Below are 21,863 nucleotides of genomic sequence, written 5' to 3' on the forward strand. Positions count from 1 at the left end.
TTAGCCCCTCCCCTCCCCTGGCTCCTCTGCATCCCACTCTCAAATGTGGCCAGGTCTCAGCCACTGGCAAAGTGCTCAGTCCTTTAGAGACTGCCTTGTTTTTCTCCCTCCTGCCCCATTGAACTTCCCAAATGCCTCCACTCACTGACTCCCTGATCCTTCCTCGGTCCTGGTTTGTGCCCACCCGCTCCTAGGTGCACCAAACTTGAAAGTGACAAGATGGTTTCATGACATGTGCTGAACTCACCTGCAGAGCTTTTGGATAGTGATCGACGGGAATGATCAGGATCACAATTTCTGATTCAATGCTGAAGTATCCAAACACGTCACACTGTGGGACAGACACGTGCATGCGGATTTTTTGAAGTATTTCCAGAACCGTTATTGGCTTTTTATTTGTTACCTGGAAATAGAAAACATGCTAGTACCTGAAAAAAAGAAGAATTCCTATGACTGCCTAAGCTCCCTTGTTTTGGGCTGCCAGCTGAGGAGGCTCTTTTGACTACAGATCCCCCAGGGGAAGGCCCCACCACAGCTTTGCTAGGCCAAATTCTAAGTGTCCAGTCCATCACAATGGGTTTTGGCCTGACAGGTGCTCTATAGTGAAGATAAATACTCTCACCAGAAACACTTTTTAAAAAAGTGACTGTTCTGAGGTAGAGAGGCCACAGGGTTTTTAAAAATACAGATGTTGTAATCAAAATGGGATAAATCTCTAGGTTGTGACAAGTGTTGGGTGCAGCATTTCTGGAGCCCTGTGATGGTACAGAAAAGAGAAAGGGGCAGAACTATGCAGGGAACAGACAGGGCTCTAGAGGGTCCTCTCAGGAGGCACAGGGACTGGTGTGAGGGGAGGTGACCTCGAAGCCACCTGGGCACCCACCAGTCTGGCTACCTGGGTTTGCCTGCAGCCCCACCTATGCTTACTGTACCTGGAGGGACCTTTTCTAAGAAAGGATCAGGCTGACTGATGTGTACAGCCAGGGTGCAGAGGGGAGGAACATGGGCTTGGGAGTCAGACAGTCTGGGTGCAAACCCTCGTCCTACTGATTATGGGCTATGTGGCCCTGGGAAAGCTGCTTTTCTGAAGATTAGTTTCTCTATCTATGAATGAGGACAACACGTTCTACTCTCTAGGATTACTGAGAGGCTTAGCAATAATGTTTCAACAGCATCTGCATATAAAGCAATTTACCTTAGCAATAGTATCCAGTTTTTCTTTGTCAAATAAAACTCTTAACATCCCGGCACATAATGGGCAACAAGCACCTGCATAACAGAAACCATTTTTTGTGTGTTCAGAATTAGAAACAAAGAGAATTCAAAATCCTTAGTGAAATGTCCAGCCCTTCATTTTGGGCAGGAGAGTTACAGTGTCCTTCCCAAAGACTGTACCTTGACCAACCTGGGGTCCTCTCATCTCTCCGTTTACCAAAATCCTTCCTCTACTTTTGCTTTCATCCTTCACCACTCCTCGGAGCGAGGAGGCTGTGGTGCGGATAGCACAGAGAGAGTTGGCCTTTCAAGAGACCTGCGGCCTGATCCTGCTCTGCCTCAAAACTCACTGTGTGATTCTGGGCAAACGCTTCTGCCAGGCCTTGTTTCGCTGACTGCAAAATAAGGGAGTTGGTGTTTCAGGGGTTCCATGAGTGTTTGATTTAAATTTAATTTTAAAAATTATTTTAAACCATTAAAACTCATAACAAAATATGGCATAATCAAATGTAAAATTATGCTGTATTTTAACAAAACAGAGATTTCACCAGTCTATTAGCAGTGCCTCTACTCTGGGCCCCCCGACTCCCCTTCATTTCGCGTCATTGTACTTGCTGCCAACTGGTTTAGTGCGGATTTGCATGGTAACCTGTGTTTGGTCTGTCACCTCCCTCAGAACATGGTCTCCAGGAGGAAAAGGGCGTTGTTTTGCTCACTGTTGTATCCCTAGTGCTCAGAGGAGTGTCTGGCACATAGTGGAAGCTAAGTAAACATTTGATGAATAATGGATGGAGGAATGAACCTGTTAGACACCAGATTAACTTGTTCTGCGCAGACTTGGAATAAAGTCTCTTCTGCTACTTCTGTTTGACTGAAGAGTGTGAAATTATGAGGTAAGCTGTTTAAAAAAACTGTTACTGCTAAAAACAGTCTGAATAAAACAAGACTTTTCTGATTATATGCAACTAAAACAATTAAGTTAGATGCTAAGGCCGATCTAAGACAACAACTATCTTCTATCTCTCTCAATTTCAAATGTTTGTGTTCATCAAAACTATTTTAATTATTCATTAATTAGCAATTCATTATTCATTGACTTTGTAATAAACATTATGCACTTTAATAATCCTAAATTTTCATAATTAAATACTGCTTTATCTGTTTATATATTGGTGTTTAGTGTGAGATTTAGCTTGAGAAAAGGCTGTTGTATTGTTTTAAAATAGCAGGATACCAGATGATATCTAAGGCAATCTGCAGTTTTTTAAGATCAACCCAAAGTAATGAGTATGATCAGCATAAGAATTTCTTCAAGACTTTTTGAAAAACTTAAATGAACTAGTCAGCTCTCTTCTCAATGAGTCACTCTCTGGAGGCAGATAAACAAATCTTCCCAGTCCTCCCCTGTCCACCGGGATACACCAGCCTACCTGGTGGGATGATGGGTTTGCATCCAGCTGCTGAGAGCAAAGGACACTTGACAGCGGCACACTCGGTGACGGAGCTGTGCTCTGAGAGGACCCCAACAGCCTGGCAGTCCCCATAGTAATCGACCGCCACGCGATCTGAGTAGGCAGCACATACACTGCTATAGGTTTCACCATTGTGCCCACAGACGGGCTCGGTCTCTCTGCAGAAGGTCTGAGGGCAAACAAATCACATTTAGCTTGGAAATGCCTATGGTGTACCTTTCCTAACCAAGAGTACACAACACGCCTCCCTTATTTTCAGGAAGGAAAAAAGACACGGATATAAATTATGGGGACCTCTTAAGCTCCTGAGATGGGCTAAATGGGGGTGGGGTGGGGAGCAATACAGGTGTCTCAAGATGAACTAAAAGATTGCTTTTCTCAGCCTCTCTGGGACCTGGGTGCTCATTCCACGTGGACTGATGTAAAAATCTCCTTTCCTGCCAGGTCTCTTGGCTCTGCCCAGACTTCTATTAGTACCCCAGAAGCACCTCTTTGAAGACGACAAGATGAATCTTCACGCAAATGCAGAGGTCTTATCATTTCTTGCTGGGTATGAGACAAGGAGAGGAAGGAGTGGAGGGATCAGTGGGGTAGAAAGACTCTGGAGCCAACAGTAGGTCAGGAATAGATCAGAGAAAAATCACAGCCAGGAGGAGGGAACAAGTAGAAGACTGAGAATTCAGAGTAGATGGGATCAATGCAAACACCATAGAAGCTCTGAGAGAAACAAGCATGTTTCAGGGAGACATCATGATGGAATTTTTCTAACCATGAAGACCAGAGAATGTGAAGCAATTATGTCAAGTGTTAGCTGGTTGTGGGCAGGGGATGCTAGGCCCAAAGTGGGGCCCCAGGGAGAGGGGCAAGCATAAAATCAGTGGTGCATGTGAGAAGCCTTGAAAGGAATTGTCCTTGTTTTTTTTCCTTAAAACATAAATGCAGATTCCACAAACCTAAAAGACTGAGAGCTAAGCTGATGTAAAAAGATATTAAGTCTTAGAGAAAATTTCAATCACTTTTCAGTACCTTGGGAGGTGGGCTGATGTGGGAAGAGTGGGAAAACTTTTCTTGTTTTGAGCTCACATTCTTCCTGCTTTGTTTCCTAGTGAGGGTCCAGAGAACTATGGGAAGTGAGAATGGTGCTGACCATGCCAGAGGTGTGAAACTTCAAGTTCTTTTCCTAGGAGTGGGCTACAAGAAGCCACTCTCTGTTCTTGCTTGTACACTAGATGTGCAAAAGTACACACACTAGCAAGATAGCTTCCAGAGTTAGGAGAAGGAGCCAGTCCTCCTTTTTGGTAGAGGATTGGGTGCTACAGATTTGACAGGATTCACAGAAGACCCTCAACTGGTCTTACTGTTGATTAATCTGTAAAAGATCATACACCAATTTTATCCCTAACGTACTTTGTTTTGTCAGCCAAACCACTGTACCTGGCAGGGGCCTTTGTAAGAGAGGCTTTTTCCTCTTTGGTATAAAGTGCAGAGATTGCTGTGCTCCATGTGGTCTGTGTCACAAACAGGATCTCGGACCTGGTCACACACGAGCTGTCTTGGTACACATTCATATTGGCTACATCCAAATTTATCAAAAGTCGTCAGGCAGACCTGTGGTTTGGGTATGCACCTGAAAAAGATGAATGCAGCACCATGAGCCAGTGTAGGGAGGGATTGTGGTGGGGCTGGCAAAGCACTAGATGAGGCATAGGAGGCTGAAGAGAGAGCAAGAGATGAATCGGGACAGTTCTGTCTCCAAAGAGCTTATGTAGAGTGGAAGAGTCGAGCCTGTGTATAAGCTAGGCTAAAAGGTAGAAAAGATTTGCACACAGCTTGCAGGGATGAGTCGTTCTCTTCTGGGGAGCCTGAAGAAAGCATGCGGAAGCGGTGGTGTTCTAGCTGGAGTCTGGGAGGTGAAGGAGGAGACATGGGCTTGCCAGGCTGAGGGAGCCATGAACACAGGTGTAATGCTCAAGGAATGTGGTGCTGGGGAAATGGCAGGTGACTCCGAGAGCAGAAGCCGAGGATGTACACACACGGTAGAAGGGCCATGATATGAGGCCAACAGGCTGGAGTCTGTGGCTGGAGGCCTTGTATTCAATAACAAATGAAACATTTCCAGGGGCTTCACTTTCAGCTTGGCTAATATGAGTCTGTCTTAAGAAAAGGCCTCACTCTACGTCCTAAAATAATTCAGGTTTTTGTGCCTACAAGACTGAAGAGCTGATACTGGCTGGTTGCAAATGACTGAGAGAATGCCACCATGAAGCTAGGTCTTGCCTAGTAATATGCGGACCTTGCTTCATTCTCAATTCCTAAACTCTTTCAGAGGGGTTAGGGATGATGGCTCTTTTCTTCTTTAGGCTTTTTTTCTGCTTTCCTGATTTTTATAAAGGGTTTACAAAACTTCCTATAAGAAGATAAGACCCATGAAAATGTTTAGCTTTCACTGGGTTTTTTTTAAGTACTAAGATACATAAATATTAGTTTATAAAATAAAAGAGGAAGAATATAGTAGCTAACATTATTTTAATTTCAAAGGAAATTACTTATACTCCTTTTAGGGCCAATGTCTGGCACCGGAATCACTACCACCAACACTATGGATGGTTCCCTTTTCTGAAATGGTTTGAAATTACAATGCACTTGGTTATGGTTTAATGGAAATTTAAAATATTTGAAGAGAATATAAAATAATATTTAGAACTTCATTACCTATTAACATGCAAGTGATGAGAAACAGGAATATCAGAAGTAATTTGGTAATTTTGAGAGAAAAAGCTTGATCAATTTGAGAATATAGAATTAAGACGATCAGGCCAGGCACGGTGGCTCATGCCTGTAATCCCAGCACTTTGGGAGGCCGAGGTGGGTAGATCACCTGAGGTCAGGAGTTCGAGACTAGCCTGACCAACATGGTGAAACCCCATCTCAGAAAAAAAATAGAATTAAGAAGATCATTTAAAAAGTTTGGCAATCTGAGGGCAAATGAGTAAACATGAGCAGGGCAGAGACCTGATCTGCCTTGCTTGTTGTTATGTACTAACATTTAGAAAAATGCCTGGAACATCAGTAGATACTTGATGAAGGAATATAATTATTTCTTTTTTAAACAACATATTATTATTATTATTTGAGGCAGAGTCTTGCTCTGTCACCCAGACTGGAGTGCAGGGGTACGATCTCAGCTCATTGTAACCTCTGCCTCCTGGGTTCAAGTCATACTCCTGCCTCAGCCTCCTGAGTAGCTGGGATTACAGGTGTGCACCACCACACACAACTAATTTTTGTATTTTTAGTAGATACGGGGTTTTGTCATGTGGGTCAGGCTGGTCTCCAACTCCTGGCCTCAAGTGATCCACCCACCTCCACTTCCCAAAGTACTGGGATTACAGGAATGAGCCACTGTGCTCAGCCACAATTAATTATTTTTTGAACAGATAATATAAGCCCATGGTGAAAATGAAAAAGTACAACATGGTATAGAGTGAAAAATAGGCCTCCTTTCTACTCTTGTATCTCAGAAACCTAATTCCCCTCCCTAGAGAAACCACTATTACCAACTTCTTTCTTCTTTCTTTTTTTTTTTTTGAGATGAAGTCTTGCTCTGTCGCCCAGGCTAGAGTGCAGTGGCACCATCTCGGCTCACTGCAGCCTCCATCTCCCGGGTTCAAGCTATTCTCCTGCCTCAGCCTCCCAAGTAGCTAGGACTATAGGCAGGAGCCACCATGCCCTCCTAATTTTTGGTAGAGACAGAGTTTCACCATGTTGCCCAGGCTGGTCTCAAACTCTTGAGCTCAAGCAATCTGCCTGCCTTGGCTTCCCAAAGCGCTGAGATTATAGGCATGAGCTACCACTTTCTTATTTATCCTTCCAGATATATTTTATGTAACAATAAGCATTTATATGCACTGATCCAGAGGGTATGTGCCTTTAAAACTGCAAGTTTGGCCAAAGTGTCCCCGACAAAGGATGCACCAATCCTCCTCCAGCCTCCTCTTGCATGAAAGTAGCAATTTCCCTATATTATGTTATCAAACTTCAGCTTTGCCAGTCTGATAGATGGAAAGTGGTATACAATTGTAGTTTTAATTTAATTTACATTTCTCTTAATATGAGGAAGGTTAAGCATTGTGGCAGATTGGCTAGATGTTTATCAAATTTACTTCATTTTCTTCCTGGGTGTATATGTAAATTACATTTTCTAGTCTCCTGGGAGTTCATTATGGCCAACTGACTGAGTTCTAGACAATGGAATGTGGCTGGATGTAGGGATGAATGCTACTTTTATATGTGGTCTATTAAGGCTTTTTAAGAGCAATCCCCACTATCTCCCTCCTCTTATCTACTATCCAGATGCAGAAGACCCAGAAGAGGACTATGAGGCTGTAGGAGAAGGCAGAATCACTATACGGAAGGATCCCACGTTTCTGAATGATCACATGGAAAACTGCCTGCTGGACAAACAAATGGGCTTTAAGTAATCAACTACTCTGTGAAATTACTGATATTTTGGAATTTGTATGCAGTAGCTAGAATTACTTACCCTAACAAATAAAAGTACCTTTTCAAATGTTTAAGAACCATTTGGATTTCCTTTTTTATGTTTATGTCCTTGGTCCATTTTTTCTATTAGGCTATTGATCTCTGTCCATTTTGATATTAGGTTGATCTTTCTCAAATTGATTTGCAGGGGCTCTTTACATTACAAGGACATCAGCATTTTCTCTGCGATATTCCTTCCAGTGTGTCATTTGTCTGTTATCATGCAGAAAATTTTAAGGTTCATGTAGCTGAATTTTTCAATCTTGTATATACTCAGGAAGGCATTCCCATTTTGACATTTATTTTTATTGTTTTATTATGAAAGCAAGACAACCTTATTCAGAAAGACTAGCCAATGGAGAAAACAAATGAACAAATATTAAAACAATCCTCAATGCTGCCTCCCAACACAACTTGTATTATTCTTTCAGCTTATTTGTTATGTATTGCATCCTGTCTTCTTTCCAAAGAAACTTTCTTGGATTAGTTTCATTGTATAAACTTTGGCAGATGGATGACCAATTCTTTGCCATTTCTTTTTTTTTTTGAGGCCAAGTCTCGCTCTGCCGCCCAGGCTGGAGTGCAATGGTGTGGTCTCACCTCCTTGCAACATCCACCTCCCGGGTTCAAGCGATTCTCCTGTTTCAGTCTCCTGAGTAGCTGGGATTACAGGCACCCGCTAACATGCCTGTTAGCTACATGCCTGACTAACTTTTGTATTTGCAGTAGAGACAGGGTTTCACCATGTTGGCCAGGCTAGTCTCGAACTCCTGATCCTCCCGCCTCGACCTCCCAAAGTGCTGGGATTATAGGTGTGAGCCACCGTGCCCAGCTGCCATTTCTTTTAACACATGAGAAAGTCTCCCCCTCCCTCCACATTACACCAGGGTTTTCAGGATGGAGAAGCAGTGATTGCTTATTCTCCACAAAACCCTTCATAAGGAAAGCACTGTGGCATTGGAATGTGTACTGTTCAGGTCATTCAGGCAAGCCACTTAACACCCTGGTTCCAGACAGCTGCAATCTAAGTGTCAGCCAGACGCCTGCCCTGGTAGTTGCCACATGTAGAAATCCATCATTAAGGCTGGGTCAACTGTCTTCTGAACTCAAGTGAGGAAACAGTAGAGAAAGGAGCTCAAAACAAATAATTTCAAATAGCAGTGAAGTTGCATTTCCAGAGATTTCTCACGTCCAATTTCTAAAATGGATGCATACAGCTAGAAGCAAATTTTCCTTGACTATCAGGTTTAGACAGCTACTGATAAGAATACACCCTTTTCATTCATCCCTTCTGCTACTTCTCCGCATGTTACATTTTCTGTTTCAGTCTTACAGAACTGCTTTAATGCCCAACAGACACCGTGTTATGGAGATAACAATGTTATGGAGATAACATTTCCAGCAGCTCTTGCTCCTGTTAGTCTGCCTTCACCAATACTACCTTTTCTCTACTGCAAACCTTGCCTGTGATCTCTTACTCATCTTTCTAGATTCAGCTAGGTATCACCTCTAGAGGCTCCCCCAGGCCCTTCCCCAGGTTGCATTAACGGCCCTACTTCTGGGCTCCCAATTGCAGCACCTTATCAAGCAGCTTTACATGGCTCTCTCTCCCTCCAGACTCTAAACTCTTCAGGGTAGAGATGACTTCTTAATTTACCTTTGTGTTTTCATTGTCTGGTATATGGTAGATGCTTTGTAAGTACTGGCCTTCAGTTGAATAAAATAAGAAGCCATTCACTTACCTTTGGTTTTTTTGGCAGGGATTAGGATTACATGGATCCTTTGACATGCATGATCCAAACTCAAACTGATGGTCTTGGAGGCCCACACAGCGAGCAATGCAGGCACTGGGGTAAGTGCGCCCATTCTGCCCACACACGGGGACAAACTGATCTGCACAGTTACAGGGCAGACCTGAGGAAAGGAAACAGCCTCAAAAATATGTATGTGTATATTCCCCTCCCCTCATACTTCCTTGTTAAGGCAAACCATAAGCAATCATGTGAAGGTCTCATGTTAAAATAGAATTGTAACTTAAGTCAGGAAAAACCTTCTCTCTGATCTCTGACAGGGTTTTAAAGGCAGCAATGCTCTGATTAGCTCGTCTGCAAAATGGCTTTCCTTTGTCCTTTTTATTGACAGCTAGTTGAGAATCTTTAGACCTTGATCCCAGGTAGAAACCCCTATTAACAAGGCTATAGGTCGGGAAAGTAAAGACTGTTTCTCCTGATTTGGCATATACAATCTAGAATTTAGATGTTTGAAGTCTGGTGTGGGGATTTCTTCAATGTTAAAGGCTAATACCAAACGTAATAAAGAGTGAAGGTTGTAGGTTCCTTCCACTCTCATGTTCAAGATGGTAACTTAGAAAATTATTGTAATTTTAAGACTTACAAATGTTTATGAACATCTTTCTCTGAGTCACATTTGGAGTTGGACACTGGGTCCCAAGAAATGTGACACAGTTTTGGGTCAGTAAAATTTCCTTAGTCAGCTCGATCAATAGTCATTGACTTGGTTTATCCCAGGACACCAGGGGCCACACATGATAGGAAACAAGGGTCTTGCTAGTTGTAAAGCTCAACTTTTAAAAACATTTAGATGTTAACAAAAAAATATAAAAAAGTCTTCCTTGTAAATCCTTAGCTTATTCTTTATCCCCATGTCCCTCTATGGTTTCTCTAAGCAGAATTAATTGTCCTTACTTGAGCAAAGCAAAGGATAATAATAAAGGATGATGATAATAAAGCAGTGAAGGCTGGGGTAGAGTTAGTACTACCCTCTACTTCTTCACCAGTCTGCCATTCACTTCTTATTTCTGATCCTTTTCATGTCCAATGGGCTGGAGTACAAGGTTGGTAAATCCTTACTCTCCTCTCCTCCACTTCTTCTCCACCCAGTTCCCACCCCTCTCCACATGTAATACTAATTCTGGGGAAAGAGGAATCAAGTTGCCACTGCAGCAGCAGGAAATAGGGGCAAGGGTAACTACCTAGTAACTTTTTGCCCAGGACCAAAGGTATTTTAGATCTAGGAAAAAGCAGATACCAAGAGATACCAGCAGACTGTGCTGTTGCTGTTGGCAACAATAGCTTCACAAGAGGAAAGCATCCCATCTTTCCATCCCATAAGTAGCCTTTTCACTTACTTATGTTGGTGTAAGAATAATAAGAGCAGCAAAGCATAGGAAAATCAAGAAAGTAATATTCTGGGATATTATTGTTTGTGGGAGTTTAGATTAACAAGTAAGCTAAGGTAGGCTGAGGAAGAAGGTGCTGAGAAACAAACTGAGAATACACATGGACATTTTAGATCATAGCAGTAGGGGTAAATGGGGTATTTTACCAGGTAGAAAAGTTCAATTTAATTAAACCCATTCCAATCACTGGCCTTGTTCTTTTTAACCATGAATTTCCAGAATATTAAGGAATATTTGCTAAGGGCCCTAAAACACCATTTAATATATAATACCTTCAATTCATAGAGGAAGAAACAGATCCAGAGAGGAAAAACATCTTGCCCTTAGATTCTGTATTTATTTTATTGTGTATATTTGCAGTTAAGACTGGAGAAGCTGCCTTGAAAACAAAAATGTGTGCAAAGAAATGATGGCCCCTGAGGACAGACTCTGGGCAATCGCAGTCACCTGTGAAGGTACGATGGTCATCTTCTGAACTGTGCTCACTGAGGCAAAGGCGGGTAGAACACACCAAATTGCCAGCAAAACAAGAACAGACATTGCAGTCAATACTAAAGGATGTTCCATGACCTGAGAGAAAGAGAAAGAAAATGTTGATCTATATCACACATTGAGAAACAGAGCACATATTAAATTTTTTTTTTGAGACAGGGTCTCATTCTATTGCCCAGACTGGAGTGCACTGGCATGAACCCGGCTTACGGCAACCTCCACTTCCCAGGTTCAGGTGATCCTCCCACCTCAGCTTCCCAAGTAGCTGGGACTACAGGTGTACACCACCACATCTGGATATTTTTTGTAGAGATGGGAGTTTCACCATGTTGCCCAGGATGGTCTTGAACACCTAGGCTCATGCCATCTGCCTGCCTCGGCCTCCCGGAGTGCTGGGATTACAAGCATGAGCCACTGTGCCCAGCCAGAAATTCTTGAAAGATGACTTTTGAATATACCAACTAGAGTAAAATCTGTGGTATTTATATTTTCATATTTGCCTCCCACCATATTCCTCCAAGGCCCTAAAGTGCTGGTCTTACCAGGCTGTTCCCTACCCTCTAAGAAAGTTTCCAGCTGCCCCTTCTGCTTTGAATGCTTATCTCTTCGGGGACAGACCGGATGCCATCTTTGGATCAAAGACTCTTCTGATGACCTGGCAGGAATGCCTAGCTCCCAGAAGAGCACTTGGTCTGCAACTTTTTTTGGCTTAAATTCTCTCATCTTATCACGTAAAGCATGATCTCATCCCCATCCCAGTTTCAGCTTCATAAGGCACTGGTATGCTCTTTTGTACAGAATAGGCATTTAGTCAGTCAAATGTTACAGAAGGAATGAATCTGTCCTGATATTTTCTTTTATACAAAGTATCTACCTTTATAGTTTAGTCAAGCGGAATATGGATTAAGAGATAAATACCTGACTTGCTCTAAGGCAGAAATTTGAGAGCTAATTTTAGCTATGAGCACTCTTCTTTCTCAACAAAAGATTAAACCAAAAAGAATATAAAAGCTGAACTACTATGGCTGAAGGGGTAGGGGGTGGGAGTAGAAATGGGGTAGCAGACTGAACATGCAGGGAGGGAACAGATCCTCAAAAGTGGTGTTTTTTCACAACTGTTTCAAGTTATATATATATACATATATGTATATATGTGTGTATATATATATACATATATGTATATATGTGTGTATATATATATACATATATGTATATATGTGTGTATATATATATACATATATATTTGAGACGGAGTCTCACTCTGTCACCCAGGTTGGAGTGCAGTGGTGCAATCTCAGCTCACTGCAACCTCTGCCTCCCGGGTTCAAGCGATTCTCCCACCTCAGCCTCCTGAGTAGCTGGGATTACAGACATGCACCACTATACTTTAATTAATTGTTGTATTTTTAGTAGAGATGGGGTTTCACCATATTCGTCATGCTGGTCTCGAACTCCTGACCTCATGATCCACCCGCCTTGGCCTCCCAAAGTGCTGGGATTATAGGCATGAGCCACCATGCCAGGCCCTGAAGTCATATATTGACATGAACAGTTGTTTGGGCTATAAACAAAAGATAGTTAAGGAAGGAGTGAAACCTAAGATTTTTAGGGAAGGTGGTCAAAGGGAGGCACTTTTTAATGTACTTTTTCCCAAACTCCTAACAGTGTAGTTCCTATACCCATTTGCTCTCCAAGATGTCAAAATTCGAGTTTCACTTCTGGTGAAGTGAGGGTGGGGTGGGGTATGCCTGAGGAAAGGGTTGGGGGAAGATTACCTGTAGCTTTGCCTGTGAAGTGTAAGGGATTTGGAGTCAACTAGAACTGAAGCAGAAATCAGCTTTGGTCATTTACCAGCTGGGTGATCTCTTTAAGCATCAACTTCCTCATCTATGCAGTAAGGGTAATACAGGTATTATTATTACCTGTATGAAAGAGTAACTTGGAGGTTTTAATGAGATAATATAAGGCAAGACTTAGCATTGTGTTCAGCTCATAATTAGAATTCAATAAATATTATTAGCCATTAGCCCCTTCTTGAGGGGACTTCTAAAAGGGTTCCTTAGAAATCCTAGTGCTGGGCCGGGTGCGGTGGCTCATGCCTGTAATCCCAGCACTTTGGGAGGCTGAGGCGGGTGGATCACAAGGTCAAGAGATCGAGACCATCCTGGTCAACACGGTGAAACCCTGTCTCTACTAAAAATACAAAAAATTAGCTGGGCACGGTGGTGTGTGCCTGTAATCCCAGCTACTCAGGAGGCTGAGGCAGGAGAATTGCCTGAACCCAGGAGGCGGAGGTTGCCGTGAGCCAAGATCGCGCCATTGCACTCCAGTCTGGGTAATAAGAGCGAAACTCCGTCTCGCAAAAAAAAAAAAAAAAAAAAAAAAAGAAATCCTAGTGCTCTGTATAGTTTGAAAAATACTGCCCTGGAGTATCTGATATACAGACCTTACTCTTTGGTGAGAATCTATCCAATATTCTTCCTATGAAGTAAAAATAACTAATCTCATATTAAAAACAAAAACAGAGGTCAAGACTCACTTTTTCTTTTTCCTCCAACAATACAAGACTTCTGGAGGTCTATACAGTGCATTTCCATACAGTTTTCTAAGAGTCCACTTTGTCCACATGAACAGATTTTGTAACAACCAACTTCCCCTGCAGATGATGGCACCTGGATTAGTGTCCCTTGACGTACAATGAAATCAGAAGCTTCTCCCAGTTTGCAACCTGTACAAACAAAAATTAGCTGAGAGAAATGATACTGTTCGATGACATTGTTTTATCACATTAGATATATACCTGACAAAAGTCTTGTAAGGCCGGTTGCCTGGCCGGGAGCTCGGACGCACACCCCCCCACTTTTGTCCGAAAGCTAGGACATGCTCGGGCATGTTCCCTTCTCCCCTTCTCGCACAGCCTGGCCTTCCCTTAAAGAATCCAGTATGCAAGTGGGGTCTTGTGATTCTAGCCAATAGCAGTCAAGTCTTTCTAGCCAATAGCAGCTGAGTAATTCTAACCAATAGCAGCCAAGTCCTGTATGCAAACAAAGGCTTGTAACCTTATCCAATAGTAGTCCTGCTCTCCCACAACCAATCGAGCTCCTTCACTCCCTATAAAACTCCACGTCTCTTCCGTGCGACTTCTCTGGCCCCTCCTGTCGGACCACAGAACCTCGCCCGGGAGCCTGAATAAACCCTTCACATTGGATCTTCTTGTGTTGGCCTCAGTTTCTTCCTTTTAAACTCGGCAAGAACAAACCTTACAAGTCTTACAGGTACTAAATCGCTATTAAAGGTTATGTAATAGAACTTTCACCAAATTGAGGAATTGCTTTAGTTCACTGGCCAAAAACATACCCTTTCAAATGAAAATTCCATGTTCTGGAGGATGGTGGTATTTAAAGATCTATACCCCAAAGTTACCTATCATTCAGTACAAAAGTGCTGTAAGATATGTAGCTTTTTATTTTTGGGGGTAGTCAAAAATATTTTAAAGTCACAGATATTTTTAAAAAATGGAATAGGGAAACTGACAGTATTTTTTCTTTTTTTGAGACAGAGTCTCACTCTGTTACCCATGCTGGAATGCAGTGGCATAATCTTGGCTCACTGCAACCTCCCCCCAACGAGGTCAAGCGATTCTTCTACCTCAGCCTCTCTCCTGTAGCTGGGACTACAGATGCCCACCACCATGCCTGGCTAATTTTTGTATTTTTAGTAGAGACGGGGTTTCACCATATTGGCCAGGCTGTTCTCGAACTCCTGACCTCGTGATCCACCTGCCTCAGCCTCCCAAAGTGCTGGGATTACAGGCATGAGCCACCGTGCCCAGCCAGTATTTTTTGGAATAATATTGTTCAGAAAAGCTTTTAGTGATGGAAACCAAGTATACCTTAAATTCAAGGAAAAACTGAATATTTGGGTGGGCTTAGGGAAAATCCATTTTCTATCTTATTGTATGATGGGCTTTCTGAGTTTAACAAAAACAAGAGAATTCTGAATTGAATTCTATATTTAAACAATATGAAATACAGATGTCACCATTTTAAGTAACTATTTTATTTTCTTGCCAAAGAAAATATCTGACTAAATTATATAACAGTAAATGAACAGAAAGTACTATCCTGAAATTTAAAACAGTCCAACATTTCCAATTTTGACAAGATTTATTATGACTCTATAGCTGATATATATAGTATTACACATATATTATAGATGATCCTTTGAGATATCATGCTTATTTCATCTTTTGCTTTATTTTACTTTAAAAATATTTTAAGGATGGGCATGATGGCTCATGTCTGTAATCCCAGCACTTTGGGAGGCTGAGGTGGGTGGATCACCTGAGGTCAGGAGTTTGAGACCAGCCTGGCCAATGTGGTAAAACCTCGTCTCTACTAAAAATACAAAAATTAGCTGGGCGTGGTGGCAGGGACCTGTAATCCCAGCTACTCAGGAGTCTGAGTCAGGAGAATCACTTGAGCCTGGGAGGTGGAGGTTGCAGTGAGATGATACAGTGTCATTACACTCCAGCCTGGGTGACAAGAGGGAAACTCTGTCTCAAAAAAAAAAAAAAAAGTTTTTAAAAATCTTGATTCTGACATGATAAACATTCTCAATTGAGAAATAGATAAAAAGCAGCAAAATGTTGCAACAACTATAGCCTAAAGGGATTGATAGAAAGCTAAAGACTATCAAAATTCTATGGTATAAAAATCCTTCAGCCTTAAAGTTATATACATTTCAACATAACATTAATCTTTATGGAGATAGCTATACATTCTATTGAGTATGCTATTTTTCTGTATACTAAAGGAAAGAAAAGAAAAAACATGAACAATGTAAAGTATATTTTCGAAAACATTACAATATAGAAGAGAAAGTACAAAAAGCTGCTCCAAGCTTCTTTTCTTTCATAGTCTAGAATCCTGTAACTCATTATGAGAGTCAAGTTTTAGATTATTATTATTAGTTTACAATTTAAATAACAACTGAAAATTATAAGCATCTGTCTTTTTCTGCTTATATCAATAATATATGTTTAATGAGAAAATCTCAAACATTATAGAAAAATATAATATAAAATATGAAGTCCCTTGCAATTTCACTCCAAAGAGAACCCCTATATTACAGAAGGAGCAGAATTGAAAAAAAGAAAGATAGCTCCTATAACGAAACACTAGCAGCACCTATCCATCCTCTTCTCAAACCCACCTACCTCTTACCTTGAACACAAGAGTATGGAAGACAGGGATCTCCAGATAGACACCCTTTTCGGTTTACTTCACAGAGCTCATTGGCAGGGCAAGGATTTGGGTTACAGGGATGAGTCACTTCTTCTACAATGTTATCTAAAGTACTTGGTCCTGAAAAAACCAAAACAGATTAGTTTAACCAATCTAAAAGAGTAACAGAGATCTGTAAATTATCTGAGTTACTTATGGCTGGAATAAATGAAGAGCTCATGAGCATAAAGCAAGGCCTGATTCTACCAAGCTATTAAAACACTGAGATTCTTTCATTTGTGAAATGATGAATTTAGCATAAACATAAATTCATTCATTTTTAAAATTATTGGAATCTACAATATTTCAGGCAGGGTTCTAGGCACTGGAGATAAGGTGATGAACAAAACAGACAAGTCTCTAACATAGAGTTTACATCTAGTAGAGAAACAGACAATAAATATACTATGTACGAGCCAGGTGCAGTGTGGCTCGTGCCTGTAATTCCAGCACTTTGGAAGGCTGAGGCAGGCAGATCACCTAAGGCCAGGAGTTTGAGAACAGCCTGGCCAACATGGTGAAATCCCATCTCTACTAAAATAGGCAGGGGTTGCAGTAAGCCAAGATCACACCACTGCACTCCAGCTTGGGAGACAGAGTGAGACTCTTTCTTAAAACAAAAACAAAAAAACAAAACTCGAAAAACAAAAAAACCAAACTTCCCCCCAAAATTTAGCTGGGCATGGTGGTGTGTGCCAGCTACTCGGGAGACTGAGGCAGGAGAATTGCTTGAACCCGGGAAACGGAGGCTGCAGTGAGCCGATATTGTGCTATTGCACTCTAGCCTGGGTGACAGAGTGAGACTCTGTCTCAACAAAAAAAAAAAAAAAGAAAGAAAAAGAAAAAGAAAAAAAAATGCTATGTATGTATATGTGTGTATATAAATAAATAAGAAAATTGTAAGTAATAAGTAGTGTCAGAGGATAGAAGTGACAGGTATATTTTAGATAGGAGTGCTTATGTCTAAGTGCTTATGTCTAAGAGGGATAGTTTAGCATATTTTACCATAAATGATAATTTATTATGGTAATATGTATGGACTCTAAACCATGATTATATTTAACTTCTGAAATCATGGCCAAGGAAGAGTCTCACTTGATATAAAGTATGTGTGATATTTAGATACTTAATTTTCCTCCCATTGATATAGTTTCCTTCTACACAAATATTTGACTGCTGTAATAGAATCTAGAATTATAAATACATTAAGTGTTGCTTACTTGATTTTAGGCCAGACTCAGACTCTAAGACTAACAGAGGTATAGGGGCCCTTGGAGCTTGTAAGGCTGGTTGCCTCGCCGGGAGCACGGACGCAGACCCCCCCCCCCCACCTTCATTTCAAAAGCTCGGACAAGCCCGAACGAGCTTAAGCAAGCTCAGACATGCTCAGGCTTTTTCCCTTCTCCCATGCTCACACAGCCTGACCTTCCCTTAAAAGAGCCCAGTATGCAAACAAAGTATGGAACCCTAGCGTCTTAACAACCAATAGCAGCCAAGTCTTAATAACCAATAGCAGCCGAGTCTTAACAACCAATAGCAGCCGAGTCTTAACAACCAATAGCAGCCAAGTCTTAACAACCAATAGCAGCCGAGTAATTCCAACCAACAACAAGCCAAGTCCTAGGTAAAGGCTTGTAACTTACCCAATAGCAGTTCTGCTCTCCCACAACCAATCGAGCTGTTTCACTCCCTATAAAACCCCCCCTCTGAGAGGAGTCCATGCGACTTCTCCGGCCCTTCCTGTTGGACTGCAGAACCTTGTCTGGGAGCCTGAATAAATTCCTTCGCATCAGATCTTCTTGTGCTGGCCTCAGTTTCGTTCCTTTTAAACTCGGCGAGAACAGACCTTACAGAGCTCATCTTATCTTGCCTAATTATTTCATAAGTAGGGAAGCTGAGGCTCAAAGAAGTGATCTGCTCAAAGTCACAAAGGTCTAAATTCCAGTCTAATACTCTCTTTTTTGCAATATTGGTCACAAAGGTTAAGGGACACAGTTTGTTGGTCTTGAGAAAATATGGTATTTACTACCAGCTACAAATCTAGCACATACTTTTCTCTCCCTGGTTACTAAAAGATCTCCAATTTTAGGGTGGCAATGGGCCCAAGTTAAAAAAATAACCTTTCTCAGTTTTCCTTACAACTAGGGGTGGACAGTGTGATTAGGGAGAAGTTGTTTGCTCTCTCCCTTCCTTTTTACCGTCTGGAACTAGAATATTAGAATATGGTAGCTAGAACTATGAGAGCCATGTTGTGATGACAAAGTACATGAAGTTATCTTGATAACTGAAGCTAAATGCTAAGGATGGTGGAGAAAGATAAAGGAGCCTGGATTCCTGATGATGAAGCCCTGGACTATTTTTTTTTTTTTTTTTTTGAGACGGAGTCTTGCTCTGTCTCCAGCCTGGAGTGCAGTGGCACGATCTCAGCTCACTGCAACCTCCAACTCCCTGGTTCAAGGGATTCTCCTGCCTCAGTCTCCCGAGTAGCTGGGGTTATGGGCACGCACCACCATATGCAGGTAATTTTTGTATTTTTAGTAGAGATGGGATTTCACCATGTTGGCCAGGATGGTCTCGATCTCTTGACCTCGTGATCCGCCCACCTTGGCTTCCCAAAGTGCTGGGATTACAGGTGTGAGCCACTGCGTCTGGCCTCTTTTGCGCTTTCTTTTACTTCTATTTGTTTTGTTTTTTTGTTAATCTTATTTAACACAGGAAAACAAAGCAATAGGAGCTGATTTCACTGTCTGCCTTTGCAGCCAGCTCATGGCACCGATGCCCCCTGGTGGCAGCCTGAACACTTCCCTTATCTTAACTACTGAGTGTGTAGGAGTTCTTGTCATCCCCTGGTTTCCACCATGTATTGGTCTCACTGCCAAGAAGCTGAGCTCCAGCTCCAGGATCCGTCAATGAAATAGCAACATGCTCTTCTATCTCTCGGCAGGAGTATTTGGCAGATAGAAACCGAAGCAGTGAGATAGATTCCATTTTTACATATTAAGCTAGACTATCATTTTTTATACCCTATTGGGTAAGTCCAAGCCAATGTCTGGCTGTTATCCACCGATACTCTGATGACAAAAAGCTGATAGTCTCTAAGGGAAAACTCCACCTTCTAGTCATTAATATGGTAAGAAGACAGCAATGATATGGAGCTTGTTATCTGAGAATGCTGGCTTCCTGAGTCACTGCTTAGAATTCCTGACTGAAAACAAACAGTTCATATCTTCTCAGACTGATAGAAAAATCACTTCTGTTTACATACTTTAAGACAACAATTATTTCCTGGGCCAAAAAGGCCAAGCAAACAAGAGTCTGATTGAGATGGTATCATTGAACCCCATGTTCTCAACAGATAAATGCTCATCCAGAACAAATAGCAAAACAAATAGTTGAAAGAGAGAAGTATTTGAAATCTAAAATCACGCATACAAAAAAGTACTTACTAAGATATGTATCCAAAGGTATACAATTCTTCAGATCATCTGTAGGTGACAGAAGCTCACAAATACTTTCAGCTGTGTGGTCTTCAGGGAATTTGTTATGGTCTCCACATTTTTTAAGAATCTCCACACAATCTGATCTTGAAAGAAAAATGCACATAAATTTAGAGCTTGAGGAACCTCCTCATGTTGTCTAGTCAGCATCACTTGTTTCTGAAGCTTTCCAGAAAGTGAGTTTTTATAACTTAACATGTTTCATAATTGGTTAAGTATGGCAAAAGAAAACAGGAGTCACAGTAGATCTCAGGTTGAATAATAAATTCAAAGCATCCCTAACTTTCTCTTGTCTGAGACCAAGGCCCTTACTCAAACTGTATACTTCTTCGTACTGTTACTACCAGTAATGTGGCTTTCCAGTATCTTTGAAAGGAAATTAAATAAAGCTAGTCTGATTTACTCTCTGCAAAAATCATATATCCTTACTTCCAGGACCTTATGCCTGCTTGTTTGCTTGCTTGCCTCTTTTCTCCTTCCCTTCCTTGTCTTTTCTTTTTTCTTTCTTTTTTTTTTTTTTAGAATCTGTGTTTATCACTCCCAGAAAACATCAGTTTTGTACCGTTTGGACATTTACCTACAAGAAGCAGAGGAATGAGCCAAATGACATGTTAACCAAAGTGCTCTGACTCTAAGATGATTTTTTTTTTTTTAGAAAGAAAGAAAGAAAAAAAAGAATGAAGAAGAGAAAGAAAAGGGAAGAGAAAGAGAGAGAGAGAATGGGAGTATTGCTTTCTTGCCCAGGCTAGAATGCAGTTTAGTAATGGGTATTGAAAACCTCTTTTATACCAATAATTATACTTAATGATGTAGACAGGAAGGAATAAGGGAAGAAAATAACAAACAAGCAGCCAACCAATATTTCATTTAAACCTATGAAATGCTATGGGATTACTGAGGAGTGATTTACTTCCAATTATGTAGTCACTTACGGAATAGGTGTGAGGTGGTAATGTATGTTTTGTGTATTTGAAGTGGAGAGTTCTATAAATGTTTATTAAGTTTACTTGTTCCAGGTCTGAGTTCAAGTCCTAGATGTCCTTGTTTTTTGTTTTTTTTGAGACGGAGTTTCATTCTTGTTACCCAGGCTGGAGTGCAATGGCGTGATGTCGGCTCACCGCAACCTCCACCTCCTGGGTTCAGGCAATTCTCCTGCCTCAGCCTCCTGAGTAGCTGGGATTTACAGGCATGCGCCACCATGCCCAGCTAATTTTTTGTATTTTTAGTAGAGACAGAGTTTCACCATGTTGACCAGCATGGCTTCGATCTCTTGACCTCGTGATCCACCCGCCTCGGCCTCCCAAAGTGCTGGGATTACAGGCGTGAGCCACCGCGCCCAGCCCCTGGATGTCCTTGTTAATTTTCTGTCTTGTTGATCTATAGAATCGCTAGCTCTTCTTGTTACATTGATCCTTGTGCCATTATGTAATGTCCTTCTTTGCCTCTTTTGATCTTTGTTGCTTTAAAGTCTACTTTATCAGAGGCGAGAATTGCATCTCCTGCTTTTTGTTTATTTGTTTATTTTTACTCTCTGTTTGGTTGGTAAATCTTCGTCCTTCTCTTTGTTTTGAGTCTTTGTGTATCGTTGCATGTGAGATGGGTCTGGAGGCAGCATACTGATGGGTTTTGGCTTTTTATCCAATTAGAATATATATAAGTTTAATACTGGCATTTGATGCTAGCTGGCTGTTTTGCCCATTAGTTAGTGTAAATTTTTCATTGTGTTAATGCTCTTTGCTTTTTGATATATTTTTGGAAAGGCTGATGTTGGTTGTTCCTTTATATGTATAGTGCTTCTTTCAGAAACTCTTGTAAAGCAGGCCTGGTGGTCGTGAAGTCTCTAAGTACTTGTTTGTTCACAAAGATTTAATTTTTCCTTCGCTTATAAAGCTTAGTTTGGCTGGATATGAAATTCTGGGTTGAAAGTTCTTTTCTTTAAGGATGTTAAATATTAGTCCCCACTCTTTTCTGGCTTGTAGGGTTTCTGCTGAGAGATCTGCTGTAAGTCTGATAAGTTTCCCTTTATGGGTAACCTGACCTTTCTCTCTGGCTGCCCTTAGTATTTTCTCCTCCATTTTAACCCTAATAAATCTGGCGATTATGTGCCTTGGGGTTGGTTTTCTTGAAGAATATCTCTGTGGTGTTCTCTGTATTGCCTGGA

The 21,863-nt window shown here is 41.3% G+C and overlaps 1 protein-coding gene and 1 long non-coding RNA gene across 6 annotated transcripts in view; one reads left to right on the forward strand and one right to left on the reverse strand.

Annotated features, from left to right (window-relative positions):
- RECK (reversion inducing cysteine rich protein with kazal motifs) overlaps window positions 1-21,863 on the reverse strand; it is a 92,373-nt gene that overhangs the window by 2,395 nt on the left and 68,115 nt on the right. For all 5 annotated transcript variants that reach the window (XM_064380051.1, XM_064380059.1, XM_064380063.1 and 2 more), the window contains 9 exons: window positions 19,652-19,788; window positions 16,146-16,286; window positions 13,460-13,648; window positions 10,876-10,998; window positions 8,972-9,143; window positions 4,122-4,314; window positions 2,646-2,856; window positions 1,196-1,269; window positions 248-403 (listed from right to left, as the gene is read on the reverse strand). In XM_064380051.1, the coding sequence (XP_064236121.1) occupies window positions 248-403; window positions 1,196-1,269; window positions 2,646-2,856; window positions 4,122-4,314; window positions 8,972-9,143; window positions 10,876-10,998; window positions 13,460-13,648; window positions 16,146-16,286; window positions 19,652-19,788 (1,396 nt within the window). The remainder of the gene's footprint in view (window positions 1-247; window positions 404-1,195; window positions 1,270-2,645; window positions 2,857-4,121; window positions 4,315-8,971; window positions 9,144-10,875; window positions 10,999-13,459; window positions 13,649-16,145; window positions 16,287-19,651; window positions 19,789-21,863) is intronic.
- Window positions 1,924-7,250, forward strand: LOC135276390 (uncharacterized). Its single transcript, XR_010343926.1, has 3 exons — window positions 1,924-2,108; window positions 3,132-3,237; window positions 7,041-7,250. It is a non-coding gene; the product is annotated as an uncharacterized LOC135276390 (long non-coding RNA).

The sequence above is a fragment of the Aotus nancymaae genome, unplaced genomic scaffold (genome assembly GCF_030222135.1).
Source record: "Aotus nancymaae isolate 86718 unplaced genomic scaffold, 86718_ANA_hifiasm-v0.15.2.pri h1tg000003l, whole genome shotgun sequence".
Classification (NCBI taxonomy): Eukaryota; Metazoa; Chordata; class Mammalia; order Primates; family Aotidae; genus Aotus; species Aotus nancymaae.